The sequence below is a fragment of the Colletes gigas genome, unplaced genomic scaffold, assembly GCF_013123115.1.
Source record: "Colletes gigas isolate AHSC1104 unplaced genomic scaffold, ASM1312311v1 Colletes_gigas_Sc00025, whole genome shotgun sequence".
In the NCBI taxonomy this organism is placed as follows: Eukaryota; Metazoa; Arthropoda; class Insecta; order Hymenoptera; family Colletidae; genus Colletes; species Colletes gigas.
The window spans coordinates 2,373,580-2,389,850 of NW_025106654.1; the positions used below are offsets into that span (position 1 = coordinate 2,373,580).

Here is a 16,271-nt window from a genome sequence, read left to right on the forward strand (position 1 = left end):
TCAACTTTAGACGACTGTTACCCTTATTAAATTATTGCTGTATAGTGGACCAACAATATGGTAGCAAAATTTAAAGTGTATATAAATAGTAGTACATAACACATAGTTAAGAATCATTAGACGCAGAACAATAATATGTAATATACATATACAATTTTCATGGGATATTTCTTTACAAATATTGTAGCCTACTTCGTTGTAAATAAGTAGCTTAATATAAATAATATGTAATTAGAAATTAATAAAAATATTACGAATAAACTGTTAATTTTTTCATAAGTCTGCAGATAATACTTCAAATTTATTAACCACGTGTCGTATCTTTGATTCGTCGCTCGATGTATTATCGGAATTAGATTCTTCTTCTTCCTCCTCCTCCTCTTCTTCTTCATCTTCTTCTGTTGAACATTTTTCAGTTTCTGAATCCTTGTCTGTATCTTCTGTTCTATTTTTACCTTGAATCCATCTTACTAATTCAACTTCTGGATGGTTCTCCCACTTTTCTATAAGTATGTATTTATTATTAAAATGTGAATGTGAAATGTCAAATAACTTGAAAATTATTTTTAATGCTATACACTGAATATTACCTTGATTAACGCTCCAATTTAATGGATAAACGAATATAGAAATTGCTCCCCCAAGCGCCATTCTTAACAATGAATTAGCCGCTCTGTACGTATCGGGTCTACCGGTCCGCGCAGTTAGAAAACTTCGTTTTATAGCCCAAGCCTCGCAAATGTCCATAGCGGACCATGTATCGTCTTTATCTGGATGTTCAAGTCTTAATAACTTTGTTAAATCTACTCTTTCAGCTAAAAATTTAACTGTTGAACATGGATCCCTAACTTGAGCTATTGGAAAAGAACCCATCAAAATTTGTAACTCTTTCGGAACTGTTGATGGAAACACCAATCCTGGACAGTCGCAAAGACAAACATTTTTTGTAAGAAAAATAGTTTGAAAATATTTAGTATGTCCAGGTGTGCGTGATACGCTCACAACTTTCTTCCCTGTAATAAGTGTAAAAATTTACACACCATCTTGTTCATGATTTTCAAATACATTACATGAAAACATTAATATTCACCCATCAATGCATTCATCAAAGATGACTTTCCAACATTTGGAGTTCCAATACAACCAATAGTCAATACTCCATTTTTATATTGCTCGTGCTCGTAATAACTTGTGTCTTCTTTAGTAACAGTAACACTGTCTTTATGATCAATGTCATCTAGATTATATTCCATTTGCATTTCATTTTGAATTTTTTCATGCCAAGAAGTCAAATCTACTTTATCTTTTACAATTTCTTTACAAATATCCAATAGTTTTTGAGCTCCTTCTGCAGCCATTTTTAATTTTCCCCTTATACGTCTTTTTTGTAGTCCTTGTGTTTTTTCTGTATTACCATGCAAATTGTAAGTAGGATACGATGTAAACAGTAAAATGTGTAATTTAGGATATGTCTCATGAAAATATTCTTTCCATGCTACTACTATGCCTGGAGAAGCAAAATCAACTTTGTTCAGTACTAAAATCATGTCTTTCTTTAGCTCGTTTGTTACATAATGGTACAGATATGGGGGAAACATTAAGACAGGGTATCTGATATCAACAATAAATAACAATATATCAGACTTTTCAAGAACTCTCCATAGCTGCCTCCATGTTTCTAAATTTAATTCAAAGTGGCTAATATTGCTTATTCTTCTTATATTTTGATATTCCTAAAGATAATAAGTTAATTGATTGATTCTGAAGCTACACAAAAATAAATTAAAATTGAAATATATACAATTGCTTACTTCAAAGTACTTTTGCTCTTGTAATTCTAATTCTTTTTTTGACATATTGATATTCCATGGTGGTCTTTTGGGCATATCAATTAATGGTGGAAAATAATCCTCTGCAACTTCTTGGTCTTTGTAAGATAAAGGTGAAATAGCTTTCCTAGCTTCTTCTCTTCGTTCCATTAGTTCTTTCTTACTTTCTGCATAGAACTTTAAAGCATATTTATTGCGACCAATGGATGTATAGTCATCAATATCATTTTTGCTATGATTTCCACCTATGGGTTACAACATAAAATCAATTATTACGAAATTTATTGTATGAAATTTTTCACTTGTCACTGTATTATAGATACCAGATAAAGTTGGATTTAGTCGTTGCTTTTTAATTTTCATTTGCTGTTTCTTTGCTTTACCACTAAACGGTTTTTTCCTCGTCCCGTGCGGCATTTTTTCCTCTATATTAATCTCAGAATTTTAATAAAATCGTTCATTAATGGATTAAACACCTTCCATTGCGCATCTTCGCGTTGATAACATTTATACTAACGTGTTGACGTAACCGTCAACACGTGTGACATGTGACACTTGACAGCTCTATAAGAAAAAGAGGCGCTGGTGTTCGTTTCAGCTAGGAAAAATTTAGGAAGGCAAGGAAATCTCTAGATTCGAAAAAGAACGTTGAGAACACGCCACTAATGGGATTAAGGACTCAGCATCACCAGTCGCTCCCATTTCTTTTATTATTTTAATAATTTTTTAAATATATTATCGTTTTGATGAGATGTTAAATGGATATCGAACATTTCAAAAGTTATGAAACGAGTATCGATACTTTTGAACCCTACCTTTTGACACTGTAGGGAACATGTAGTAACTGCCTAGGGAGGTCAGTACACACCAAGTTAGGGAATATTCAGAGGCACTTTCGACTTTCGTGTTCCGGCGAGCACGCAGTGAAACCTATTTCGCGCCTTTTGCATTTGATGTGCAATGTTGATGTAGTGTAATTATTCGTGTTTTTCGTACATATTACGTAGAATTTAACAAGGCAAGATGAACAAGAAACCCTTTACAACACCTTCTGCTGCAAAAAAGGCCAAATACCGGTAATATTTTGGAATATTTGTTGAGAATTTTATTTTAACCTTATTTCATGTACGTTGTGTGCATTTTTAATTATATTTTCTTTCAATAACTGTTACGACAAATATTTTAGTGACGTAAACTGAATCTAGATATTTTAAATATGTTGTCGAAATAATTTTCGTTTCTCGTATGTCGTCAAAATAAAAATAACGTTAATGATTTTAACAGTGTTCTTTTAATTCTTTGTTTAACGTTCGTTTTTAAAAATGAACATTTATCGATTTGCTATTAAATCAGTAGTTATATTTTCACTTTAATTTTTAATTGTAAATAGAGATGAAGATGAGGACAATTATCCTGGTTCGTTTGAAGCTGAATTGGCTAATATGGATGAAGTGGATGATGATGTGGGAGATGTATACCAAACTAATGAGGAGGTATATAAGAATAAAATAAAATTATAGCTTAATACATATTCTTTTATGACAAAAAGGTTTACCAAAAACTGAATCACAGTGTTAATTGTAATTAGTAATGTAAAGTTATTTTTAACAGGGTCCTGAACAAGAAAATACATTTTCAAAGTGGAATAGACCTCCACCATCACAATTAAATCCAAACGTAGATGTCTTAATTTTTCAACAAATAGAAATTGACCATTATTTAGGTAAATTAATACTATTACAAAAAGAAATGAACTAAAAAGAGAAGAATTTCTGATTTCTCATGTTTCTATGAAATTGTTTATGAAGGTGTACCCTTACCTGGAATGCCGGGCAGTAAAATAGCTCCTGTACCAATAATGAGAATGTATGGTGTTACAGAGCAGGGAAACTCTGTTTGTTGCCACATCCATGGGTTTTCTCCCTATTTGTATGTTTTAGCACCACCTAAATTTATGGATCATCATTGCAAGCCATTTAAGGTACACATCATTAAAATCATTTTGTATTGTTTAATTCGAGCATTTTATTAATTACTCATCTTATATCTACATATTATTTAGGATGCTCTGGATAAAGCTATTTTGAAAGATATGAGGTCGAATCCACATAATATTCAGGAAGCTGTTTTAGCCATTGAAAGAGTATACAAACAGAACATGTATGGATATACAGGGAGTGAAAAATCACTGTTTCTAAAAATCACAGTAGCAGTGCCGAGATTGATTGCCGCATGCAAGAGATTACTCGAGAACGAAATCATTTTTCCTACTTTTAATCACCAGTACAAGGCTTTTGAAAGCAATATTGATTTTGATATTAGGTGCGTAAAATACATCTAAATATGGTTTTACTGTTTCCAGTTTTTTTCTTTTCAATGCATTGTTGTCTTCGTTTTAAGGTTTATGGTCGACAGATCAGTTGTTGGATGTTCGTGGATTGAATTGCCAGCGAAAACTTGGAAATTACGCCGCCAGTACGGCCACATGTTACCATTGACTACAAGATGTCAATTGGAAGTAGATGTTGCATGGGATGGTTTTATTAGTCATCCACCAGAAGGAGAATGGTCGAAACTTGCACCATTTAGAATACTTAGTTTCGATATTGAGTGCGCTGGACGCAAAGGTATAAGCTCATTTATTTTCCATAGATATAGGGTGTTGAAAAAAAGGGTTCGAGACTTCTAGTATAAACTTCATTTACAAACAGGTATTTTTCCTGAACCGAATCACGACCCTGTTATACAAATTGCTAACATGGTAATAAGACAAGGTGAATCGGAACCATTTTTACGGAACATTTTCACACTTAATACATGTGCGCCTATCATTGGTTGTCAAGTTATAAGTTCTGACAAAGAAAGCGTAATGTTAGAGGTATAAACGCATTTTTAAAGTTTCATTGTCCCATCGATTGTTTTCAAACTAAATCAGTATCTGTAAATTTTATTTTATTTTCTTTAGAAATGGGCTGACTTCGTCAGACAGTCAGATCCTGATATTTTTACAGGATATAACATAAATAATTTCGACTTTCCTTATTTAATTAATCGAGCAAAGCATCTTAACGTAAAGAACTTTGAATACCTTGGTCGAATAAAGAATATCAAATCTGTGATTAAAACTCAAGTACTTCAGAGCAAGCAGATGGGACGACGCGAGAATAAATTTGTCAATTTTGAAGGAAGAGTTTCATTCGATCTATTATTGGTAAATGCAATTGTGTTTAATCCTATTTCGGATACTACTGCACACAGAAATAAACTAAAATTATTTTTATATTTAGGTTTTGGTCAGAGATTACAAATTGAGGTCTTACACTTTGAACGCTGTCTCTTACCACTTTTTGCAAGAACAGAAAGAAGACGTTCACCACAGTATTATTACAGATTTACAAAATGGTGACGCACAGACGCGTCGAAGACTTGCTGTTTATTGTTTGAAGGATGCATATTTACCGCTCAGATTGCTGGATAAATTAATGTGTATTATCATTTACATGGAAATGGCAAGAGTTACTGGAGTTTCTATTTACAGTTTATTAACTCGAGGACAACAGATAAAAGTTATTTCACAGCTTTTGAGAAAGGCAGGTCTTAATAACCATCTTTTGATACGGTGGTGCCCACTTAAGTGTCCGCACGTTTCCTCGCCCTCTTTCCTTGTCTCAATCGAATTCTGAGAAGTAACCATGCCCACTTAAGTGTCCGCGGTCGGTCCCGAGCGGTAACTACTGTAGTTACCAACGTAAATTATCAAACAGTATTACAAATATATTATTTCAGACTCGAGAGAAAGATTACTTGATGCCAGTACATCATAGCCAAGCTAGCGACGAACAATTCGAAGGCGCAACGGTTATAGAACCAAAACGTGGATATTATAGTGATCCAATTGCTACTTTGGATTTCAGTTCCTTATATCCCAGTATTATTATGGCACACAATTTATGTTATACAACACTATTGAATCGTGAGAAAAAAGTTAAATGTCATATCGATGACGACGATACAACTAGAACTCCGAATAACTTTCTATTCGTCAAAGCTAATCTTAGAAAAGGAATTCTTCCTGAAATCTTAGAGAATCTTCTATCGGCTAGGAAAATAGCAAAGGCTGAATTGAAGAAAGAGACTGACCCATTGAAGCAAAAAGTTTTGGATGGTAGACAATATGCTTTAAAAGTATCGGCCAATTCTGTGTATGGTTTCACTGGTGCGCAAATGGGGAAATTACCGTGCTTGGACATATCGGCGGTAAGATTCTATAACATAGATAAAGCGTTTTCTTTAACACAAGCATTTGGAATACAAAGTTAGGCAAAATGTAATTCGATTATTCGATATATTCGCGCTAAAGCAAACACTTTCTATATAAATTTATCTTATTGTTGAAGTATATTCTTTTATAAGCATATTGCAACAGAGTGTAACTGCATATGGACGCACCATGATAGAACGAACGAAACATGAAGTAGAAGAACAGTATTGTGTTTCAAACGGATACAAAAACGATGCCGTGGTTATATACGGAGACACAGATTCCGTTATGGTTAAATTCGGTGTTAAGACAATCGAGGAAGCAATGGAACTTGGGAGGGAAGCTGCAGAATATGTAACGTCAAAGTTTGTCAAGCCTATAAAACTAGAATTTGAGAAAGTGTATTTCCCGTATTTATTAATTAACAAAAAACGATACGCTGGTTTGTACTTTACGCGTCCCGAGCAGTACGATAAAATGGATTGCAAAGGTCTTGAAACCGTACGAAGAGACAACTGTCCTTTGGTAGCAAATATGATGAATACTTGTTTACAAAAGCTACTCATCGACAGGTAACGTGAATATTAAATCGTACATATGGTAATACTATTATAATTTTAGTTAGTAGTAATTCTAAAATCACCATGCGACTAATTTTTACTGTCGGTCGTAATACCTGCACCTAGCAGGTGAAAAGTGATTAAATTAATTTTTTTTTTTGTAATAGGAATCCTAATGATGCCGTAAATTATGCGAAACAAATTATAAGCGATCTTTTATGTAATCGTATTGATATTTCTCAGTTGGTGATTACAAAGGAATTGACTAAGACTGATTATGCAGCAAAACAAGCGCATGTTGAATTAGCGGCGAAACTAAAAAAACGTGACGCTGGAGTTGCACCAAAACTCGGGGACCGAGTACCATATGTTTTCATAAGAGCTACGAAGGGAACGCCAGCTTATCAAAAAGCGGAGGATCCAATTTATGTGTTAGAGAATAATATTCCTATAGACACGAATTATTATTTAGAAAATCAATTGTCCAAGCCTCTTGTGCGTATTTTCGAACCAATTCTTGGCGATAAAGCGGAATCGCTTCTGCTGAAAGGGGATCATACACGCACGAAATCCGTCGTTACGTCCAAAGTCAGTGCTCTTTCTGCCTTTACGCGTAAGAAGGAAGTGTGTTTAGGCTGTAAAGCTGTATTGACACCGGATAGAGAGAAGGTGGCTCTGTGTAAATACTGCGAACCAAAGGAGGCAGAATTTTTCCAGACTGAATTATATGCCGGTAGAAAGTTGGAAGAAAAATTTTGCAGGTTATGGACAGAATGTCAGAGATGTCAAGGAAGCCTTCATCAAGAAGTGATTTGCACGAAGTTTGTTTTACAATATTTTTAAATTATTACTCTCCAATAAATTAAAATTCCAGTAACAGATTTGATCTATAACCGCTTTTTCTTCTTTTAGTCGTGATTGCCCAATATTCTATATGAGAAAGAAGGTGCAGATGGAATTAGACACTCAAATGAAACGTATTGAGAGATTTGGTATTCCAGAATGGTAAAATTCAAACATTGAGACATGTTAGTTGAATGTGTATAATATAATTATTAACGAATACGTAAGTTATTGTTAATTTAAATAAATTTATAGTTTTTTTTAATGCTATCGTACTTTCTCATCCCATGTTTGAAGGTACATGTTGCTACTTTTAGTATGTCAAATTGGTTTAACTTGACAATAGCAAATTGTTAACGTTATACCACAAAAATAAGTAATATTAAATTAAAATAAATGGAAAAATATTTTAATCTACATGAAAACGTCAATGTCAAAAAATTAAAATCATATATTTATTTATTTATTATTTTTGTTCAGATAATTTAAATGACTGGTCAAAATGAAATTGATTCTTAAAATATTTATTATGAAATAATGTCTATATTTATTTTTAAATACATAAATTAATTATCAAATTTCAATACACTGCTCAGTAAATGCGTTTGATCAACGTGCTTAAATATTATTTATTATTATTTGGTATATGAACTGAAACAGTTAAAAATCAAATAATTTACTTTTAAACGAAAACTATCAATGTACATTTCGTTTCTCTTTTCTTTTTTTAGCTGTTTTCAAATTAACATCACTTAGAATACAAATCTCGTCTTTTTACGGCAGTATAAGATTTTTTTCTGCAATTCCATGTAACAAGTTTTTCAGTATTCAAGATATTGTGCTTCGATCGTAAATAAAATCCGTTTGCGTTCACACATTTTCTTTCTTTTGTAGAAAAGAACTTTTTACATTTCAGTGTCTCTTACATTATATGAATGAAATTAAACCAGTTACGCATATGTACATAATTATTCACACACAGTGTCAAAATGTTGACACGTTAAACGATTTTTAATTTTACTGCAATGTCTATGAATAATGAAGTAGGAAACCGTGATGTATTTATATTTAATATACACTATAAGTTTTATCGCCAATTACAAGAATAAACTTGTATTTTTCTTATAAAATTCATTTAAAAAATTTTTACGTTGTATTGCTTCACGAGTGACAAAAGTCAATACATCATTAAAATAATGAAGAAAAAAAAAAGAAACAGTATTGTGGTAACGATAAAATGCCAGATATCGATGTGCAAAAAAATACTTACATTAAAAGATTTTCTATTTTTATTTTCATTTTAAGTTACGTAGAAAGATAAAATTTTTGGTTCGCCTTTATTCCGTGCTTCACATTACGAAATGTATGATAAATTTTAGCTTAGATTCATGATGGAACTTGTAAGGCTATTTAAAATATAATTATAATAAATAAACGTAATGATGCACCCAGCTCAGCATGGGTGATTCAAAGTGACAGTCGTGTGACTAGTCTTCTCAGTAAGGCTCGGGTAAAAAAGATTGTTCAATAATGTTAATCATTTTCTACTTTGCAGCGCGTTGGACAGCCAATCCATCGCCTGATCGAGTCCTTCGTCTTTCGTCGCGGACGTTTTAAATATTTGAAACGTTCTGTTTTTGAGGGCATCCAATCCGAGTGCCTGATGTACCTCCGCGACGCTTAAACAACCTGCCATATCTTGTTTGTTCGCTAAGACTACCAAGATTGCACCTTGTAATTCCTCTTCCTAAAAATGTACAAATATATATATATATACATATATGTATATGTATTTGTATAATGACTTTTGATGTGCTGTTTATATAAAAAATTTTGATAAAAATAGATATGTCACATCTTGGTGTGTTATTCTTTGTAAGTTTGTGAGTCCCTATTATACATGATAACACTTACCCTCAACATGTAAATTAATTCATCTTTTGATATGCCTATCCTATCTTTGTCTGCTGAATCCACAACGTAAATTATTGCATCTGTGTTTGAATAATAACACCTCCAATACGGTCTGTAAATAAAAAGAATGTACATACACATATAATCAAGATATTACGCATACACATTGGAAAAATAACATTCACGCGCGTCGCGTCATTCCTAAAAATTGAAACAAACAAACCAGAATAATATATTTTTTCATTTATTAGATCTGATACATTCAACATACCGTATACTAGTTTGACCACCCAGATCCCACACTTGAAACTTCAAATTTTTATACGTAACTTGCTCTACATTGAATCCTATAGTAGGTATTGTTGTAACAACTTCACCCACCTGCAATCTAAGAATGTGCAATATTCGTCAACTATGTGAAATTCTTACAAAAAATGTAAAAAGTCAATTTTTTTTTTATCCAAAAACAACAATCATTGAGTCTAGTTAACGAAAGTATAAAATTTCTTTCTTTTAATTGAATGATTTTTACAACATAAATCATAAATTCTTAGTAATATTATAAAATGAAAAGCAACAGTGAAGTCAACAACATTATTCAGACATAATCTAGGACAAACCAAAGTTTACACAAGAAACCAAAAATGCAATAAAACTACCTGGAACTTCTTGTTCCATTATACATTCCGTATCGTACTATGAAAAATTAATAAACATTCATGTAAAATGTGTACAAAAAGAATTCTTGACATAAGATCGCTAAAATTCTCAATGTCAAGTTACAACTGATTTTGGTTTGGTTGCGCGTATCCGTGAACCAGTGCTAGTATGTACAAGTGGTTGCCTTAGATTCATTACTTTAATGCAATATACCTCAATTATTTTTTCTATCTTCGTAAAAAAAATTATAAAGTTATAATTACAAAGTGTCAAAATATTAAAATTATTCAACTGCAAGCAATAAATTACGATATAGCGTTAACTTTGTAGTGTGTATACAGGCGAGTAAAACGTAAACTGTCAAGTGAAACTTAACAAGCTTGTCAATGTGCACCAAACCTGTACAAAATCGTAGTTTTCCCGGCTCCATCCAGGCCCAGAATTAAAATTCGCATTTCCCGACTCCCAAGCAAATTACGAAAGTAACTGAGTAATCCTCCTGGAAAGATTAAAGCGTCAAAATTGTGTACAAATGTTGGAAAATTCGACGAGTTGTCCACCGATTAAGCCAGCATTTGTATTCACTGTATAGATTCGATGATTTCAGGAACATACATCCGTAAAAATGTATCGTATGACTTACCCATATCGATAACGTGTTATTTCCAATTCATATAGTATGAATTAAAGTTTATTGTCAAATATAATAACCACACTTATTCACAAAGTAACCGGGGCGCACACCCGTTTATCTCTCCACGGATACGGTCCTCTCGAGCACTTGCTGACTTGTATCGTTACTCCACTCGCGTGAAGTTCGTTGCTATTCCTTACATTTTCGATATACCAACTTAGCGTGCAAATTACTATGTACAGAAAAATTTTCTCACAATATGGTTTTTTTTTTTAAATAAATTTCTTCTATCGTCTTTCCTATTTCTTTCTAAAGTTCTCGATCTTTTTCTTTTCTTTAATGTACATTAGAACGAAATGTGTCAGAAGAATGCTACTATTCTGAATAAAAATGGTAAAAATTTTGATAATAATATTAAAAAATATAATGCTAAGAAATAATAATCTTTGGCAATAAATAGTAAATCATGGTGTTCTTATAGAAATTTCGTCTGCTATACGTCCAATCCACTATAGATATAATTATGAGTCGTGATGCATACAAATATGATTTTCATATTTGAACAATGTTTCTTTTTACCGAATTGATGTATCCAGCAGGAAAGGTACGTGAAATTGACGTTTGTTACCTCAAGGTTTATTAATTCAGATATTTGAATGACTGTGCATCTATTGCTCGCGTAATGTGCGCTTGGGAATATGTAGTCATAATTGTAGATATAAGAGAATGTATAATCACAGACGAGGTATACGAGTAGACCTTTCACCTAATGTAATTTTTCGGCCCGAGTTTCTGGGGTCCCGGGACCCCATTACCATTTCCGTGTCACACGCAACGTTACCAACAGATTTAGAAATGAACACAAGAGGAAGTGAGACAGAAAATGAAATTACAGAAATTTTATTATTTTTTAACGGAATGAAAGCTGTACGGTTCATCATTGGACATTAATCGATTCATTTCATTGCAGTAATCAATCGATTAAGATTATTTAAAAATTTCAAGATTATTAAAATACCTAAGGATGTATTTCATTGATACGTACACCGCAAATCGTCTATTTTTTATTTTAAATTGTAATACATCATTTATTAAAAAAATAACTCGGCAGAAACGTATTTGCGGCTCGAAATCAGTTTAATCAGACTGCGCATCGGGGCCCCAGAAACTCCTCATTCCTCACTTTCGCACACTATGCCCAATTGCGTGTACGTGAGCTCGTAGAATTTCGGAAGAGACGAGAACAGGCTGATACTTGCTTTTGCATCGCTGACGTCGCTTACATTTCTCAGGACAGTATTCTCAAATTTTTTCAGATTTAAAAATTAAAAATTATATTGAAATTCATTTGGTTGTTCAGACTCAATCGTATTAATAGTATAAATATATGAACGCACGCCATAAGCATAGTAAAAAAATGTCTTTTTTTTAATAGTTAAAATATGATCAGGGGGTCCTAAAACGTGTATTTCCGTAAAAACAAATTTTTGTCATTTTTTTTTTCATTATGGTATTTTGCTTATACATTGTATACGCCTACATAGGTCGGAAAATCAAAAATGCCTGGGCAGTCGAGAATCTCGGCTCGAGATTATGCGAGATCGAATTTCAGCTGTGTTGAGAGCAAGAAGGATAGACTCACATTCGCCGCCTTTCTCGAATCCACGAAGCTATACGAAACGTCAGAACTCATATACAAGGTGGTTGGCATTAGTGTGTGTAAGTGGAGGGGCAGTTCCCTTTGGGCACGGGTCTGCCATCTGATAATACTGCACTGTCTTTTTCAATTCCCCCCATAGTCAACTCACATGTACTTACGCACACACTACAGCTGGCTGCCCATCATTACTAATTCAGTGCCTAGTTTCTCAACTGACCGCCATCCATGAGAAGAGGCCGCTAAAATCACCTCCGAATTTTCAGGTCGGTATAGCAGTCAGATTCGGCCGCGAAAGTCCATAAGATATATACCTCGTCTGTGGTGAAAGGTCTATTCATATATCTCGTCTGTGGTGATATGTCACTACTATATATCATCATTAATTTAAGACAGCAGTGGCGAAACAAGAATATACATAAACATAAATGCATATGCAGGATGTTCCTTTTATTTTGTACGTTTTGTTCAGTGAGCGAAATCGTATGTACGCCGTTGGTAATTGTCGCGACGTTACGGCTGTTCGTCACAACCGCTAACAGATGGCAGAGATATTGTCTTCTACGTTCTTCTCTCGCGCAACAGGTTCGTTTTTTTTTTTTTTTTTTTTTTGTAGCCTGGACCGAAAGTGGTTCTGCTGGGATGCTGCACAAACGCGGCGCCTGTGTTGCTAGTAATTGACAGCTGCCGAAAAGCGGCGACTCGGTTAGACGTGCGTTCGTACGATTTGCCTTGCAATGCCACGGACGATATCGGTTGTAAAGTTCTAAAAGAAGGCGAATCAGTTGTTGATCTCGCTATCGCGGCACGGTTATCGTCGAATCGCGATACATTACGTATTTATGTGAACAATCGTCGTTCGCGGTGCCATCGTTTAAAACGTTCGCGTGTGTTTACTGTTTTCGCGAGACATCGTGGTGTCTATTTCACAGTGCGGTTATGTATTCTTTCGCAGAGCATATCGTACCTTTCACGTGTCCCTCGAAACAACGACGAGAACCGAAAATGCAAATACAACGTGAACACTGATACGAGAGAGTGAAATTTCTGTGAAAATTTTCATCGAGTGCTCTTCGAGCTCCCGTCATGCCGAAGACGTACATATGTTTGTCCCCACCAACGCGTTGAAGGAACTTCGGTAAGTTGCGCACGTAGACAAGCAAACTAAAATTAAATGCAAACTAAATATCACCGTATTTTCGTTTAGCTTAGGGAATTGTTCGTAACGATCAAAATGGAACGTGAAAGCATTCGACTACGATCGTCATGCTTATTATGAGAAGTCTAAAAAGCTTGGTAAACTGGTACGTTGAGAAAGTTTGCGCACTCTAGCTTCTAATAACCTACGGAAACCGGTTTTCTCGAAAATCAAATTTTTTTCTCGACTGCACTGGATAAGTTCTCGGTATGCCCGAGGCAACGAATACCATCGACGTCCAGTCTCTCTTTTGTCGAAAGAGAACCACCGTCTTCGATTCGTCGGGAGATCATAACGTACTACATAAACCTTTGAGAAAGAACGATTTGGGTCTCTGAAAGGATTTACAGCTAACCGGTTGCCGCGTAGGCTGTACACTCGCGAGACCCCTCGTTCGATAGATCGTGATTCTTCCTCGGACTTTCGCCCGTTCAGTGATGTACGCGGAGACATTGATACAGGCCCGCATCAAATGTCCCCATCTAACGGATGATAAATAGCCGAGGATACTAGTTCCGCTGGAATCAACGTTCGTAGAAATATCAGGCGCATTTGTCGATAAGAAGCATAAATTCCAACCGATAACGATATTTCTTGCGACCCGCAATGGGGTGTTTGTCATCATGGAATTTTAAGCACTATGTGTATAGCGAAAAAGTCGAATCAATTTAAATGTATTCGAAGCTTAGAACCCTTGAAAGTCTTGAAGATTTTGATATGTTTGAGAACGTTAACAGTTTTAGTAGCAGTTGTCGTATAACAGACTCGATTCGAAGATAGAAAAGGGTAATCATATTCACACAGATTCTTCGAGTAACCGTAAACACAGTACCTGCCGTCATAAACTGTAAGAGCCGCGTCATACAAATCCCTCTACTGTGCAACTTATTAAATCGTCGACCATCTACTTGCAGGGACCGCGTCCACGATCCCCCGATCGATAACGATCCCATAAATCGTATTGATCTACGGCCCCTAGGGAGACCGTTTACGTGCATCCTACTAACATCGGGGAAAATAGTCACGAGACGAACTGTTACGAACGACCGCCGGTAAGGTACGCGATGAAGGAATGCATCGATAGGACAGAGTTGCAAGCGAACGGGGAGGGGGACACGTATAAAGCAATAATGACAAATGGGGAGATTCGGTTCTATGAAAGGTCATCGAGGTTACGCGGTAACCTGCGGGAAGAAGAGACAAAATGTGTACAAAGGGCAAATTTTTTTTGGTGACTGGCAATGGTAAGATATCAAATGACTGTGAGATAGCAACAATTCCAAATTTACATAAGAAAAAAGTGTTCGATCGGTAACAACCGGGAATAGAAAATTTGAACGTAATAAAATAACACTGAGCGATGTTCTCACCGATTGGACGAAAATTTCGAATAACAAATAGAAACTGTACGATGGTCAAGTAAATTTAACGAACAAATTGATGTAAGTTGATTTTAATAGTTCCCTATTATGTATTCGAATAAAGTTTTGCCCATCTTTGTCCAGGCGTTCCGTCGGTTGATCGATTGCCAAATAGTTGACCGCACATCACGATCGATTGAGAAATTTGTTACGAGATCATGGAGCAACTGGTTTGTACCGTAGCACGGTTGAGCAAGCTTTGATCCCATACAACGAACAATTCTATTATTAATGATGAAACTAAACAATGTTTGTTTACATTGCGCGATCATCGGGAAACCTTACTCGTCGGAGTATCAAATACTTTTGCGAGCCACTTCAGGTACATGTTATAAATGTAAACGTTCGAATTCTGTCGTATACGAGTGTACATATATTCGTGTATTTCCCATGCTGTAGATAAGAGTTTTGTCCGGCGTCCGATTTGTCCACGTCTGTATAAGTTCATGGCAAATGTCGCTGATGGTACAAGCCTGCGAGAGAGAGAGAGAGAGCGCGCGTGGTAGAAAAGGAGACACAACGTAAAGTCGCGTTTCTCTCGGCGAAGAGGATCGCGCGCTGCGAGCGTTCGTATGAGTGGAGCGTTGGTGGGGGGTAGAAAGAGGTCGAGGGTGGGGGTAAAGAGTAGGACACCGGAGGGAAAGAGAGAGCGGTAGAAAGGAGAGGAGGGCGAAGCGAGATGGGTGTACGCGATATAGGTTTCGGTTTGGGCAGCCGCTGGAATGCGGCGGCAGCGGGGCGGACGTATGACCGTACGCCATGCCATGCCACGCCGTATGTACGGACACTCAATGCCGTACGGGTTGACTGGTATACGTACAAGTACCCAGCGCTGCGTCCAGCACATTCCGTGCCTCGGGCAGAATTCGTACTTTTGTTTACGCCCACGTGGCCCTCCCTTCGGACACGAATTTTCTTCTGGGCCGCGTTAAATCACGCGCACGGCCTTCTTCGTGTTATTATTTTCACTGTCGACGCGCACGCGTGCCACACATCGTGCGTATCCCCGCGCGCGAGATCTATTTACCCGGCATTCCATAGACCAGCCACGTCGAGAAATGCGTTTACACGGCTACTAACTTCGACTTAGTAATGGCTATATTATAATTCTTACTTAAACCAGTACACGTCCACGCGTTCGAGCTTACCCCAGTCGATGAAGCTTAACGATCGTCGAGCGAAGTGAGTCAAGGATATGTATACTGTGCAGTAGCAATACGGAGTGGCGAAAAATTAAATATTTGCTCGCGGTAGGGTTGCAGCAGCAGCTTTACGATTTTTACTTTATCCTGCC

General features: G+C 35.7%; 3 protein-coding genes across 4 annotated transcripts; 1 reads left to right on the forward strand and 2 right to left on the reverse strand.

Moving 5' to 3' along the window:
• Positions 1 to 266: 266 nt before the first annotated feature.
• Positions 267 to 2,328, reverse strand: LOC122401460 (guanine nucleotide-binding protein-like 1). Its single transcript, XM_043403601.1, has 5 exons — positions 2,153 to 2,328; positions 1,812 to 2,074; positions 1,091 to 1,733; positions 591 to 1,013; positions 267 to 503 (listed from the first exon to the last, which is right to left on the reverse strand). Exons 1-5 carry the CDS (start codon positions 2,244 to 2,246, stop codon positions 274 to 276), a joined length of 1,653 nt encoding a protein of 550 aa, XP_043259536.1. The 5' UTR covers positions 2,247 to 2,328; the 3' UTR covers positions 267 to 273.
• A 436-nt stretch (positions 2,329 to 2,764) lies between these two features.
• Positions 2,765 to 9,187, forward strand: LOC122401496 (DNA polymerase delta catalytic subunit). 2 transcript variants are annotated; one of them, XR_006259443.1, is made up of 14 exons: positions 2,765 to 2,905; positions 3,220 to 3,322; positions 3,441 to 3,552; positions 3,638 to 3,810; positions 3,892 to 4,151; positions 4,230 to 4,456; positions 4,541 to 4,707; positions 4,795 to 5,040; positions 5,117 to 5,419; positions 5,616 to 6,086; positions 6,256 to 6,662; positions 6,818 to 7,471; positions 7,563 to 7,716; positions 9,049 to 9,187. XR_006259443.1 is itself a non-coding variant. In XM_043403664.1 (14 exons), exons 1-14 carry the CDS (start codon positions 2,853 to 2,855, stop codon positions 9,074 to 9,076), a joined length of 3,297 nt encoding a protein of 1,098 aa, XP_043259599.1. In that variant the 5' UTR covers positions 2,765 to 2,852; the 3' UTR covers positions 9,077 to 9,183. The 2 variants fall into 2 exon arrangements, 1 of the variants encoding a protein (XP_043259599.1); XM_043403664.1 differs by having other exon boundaries at positions 7,563 to 7,655; positions 9,049 to 9,183.
• On the reverse strand, positions 8,124 to 10,903 carry LOC122401497 (ADP-ribosylation factor-like protein 1). Its single transcript, XM_043403665.1, has 5 exons — positions 10,711 to 10,903; positions 10,467 to 10,566; positions 9,679 to 9,795; positions 9,408 to 9,519; positions 8,124 to 9,240 (listed from the first exon to the last, which is right to left on the reverse strand). Exons 1-5 carry the CDS (start codon positions 10,712 to 10,714, stop codon positions 9,031 to 9,033), a joined length of 543 nt encoding a protein of 180 aa, XP_043259600.1. The 5' UTR covers positions 10,715 to 10,903; the 3' UTR covers positions 8,124 to 9,030.
• Positions 10,904 to 16,271: the final 5,368 nt, after the last annotated feature.

Bases quoted from the DNA above. Each gene is read 5' to 3' on its own strand.
- LOC122401460 (XM_043403601.1), bottom strand. From the start codon at position 2,246: ATGCCGCACGGGACGAGGAAAAAACCGTTTAGTGGTAAAGCAAAGAAA. The intron at 1,014-1,090 runs GTGAATATTAAT...CACTTATTACAG, and splicing joins TTTGATGAATGCATTGATGG to GGAAGAAAGTTGTGAGCGTA. The intron at 504-590 runs GTAATATTCAGT...ACATACTTATAG, and splicing joins AAATTGGAGCGTTAATCAAG to AAAAGTGGGAGAACCATCCA.
- LOC122401496 (XM_043403664.1), top strand. From the start codon at position 2,853: ATGAACAAGAAACCCTTTACAACACCTTCTGCTGCAAAAAAGGCCAAA. The intron at 4,457-4,540 runs GTATAAGCTCAT...ATTTACAAACAG, and splicing joins TGAGTGCGCTGGACGCAAAG to GTATTTTTCCTGAACCGAAT. The intron at 5,420-5,615 runs GCAGGTCTTAAT...ATATTATTTCAG, and splicing joins TTTCACAGCTTTTGAGAAAG to ACTCGAGAGAAAGATTACTT.
- LOC122401497 (XM_043403665.1), bottom strand. The intron at 9,796-10,466 runs GTTTGGTGCACA...GCACATTCTTAG, and splicing joins AAAACTACGATTTTGTACAG to ATTGCAGGTGGGTGAAGTTG. The intron at 9,241-9,407 runs GTAAGTGTTATC...GTACATTTTTAG, and splicing joins AATTAATTTACATGTTGAGG to GAAGAGGAATTACAAGGTGC.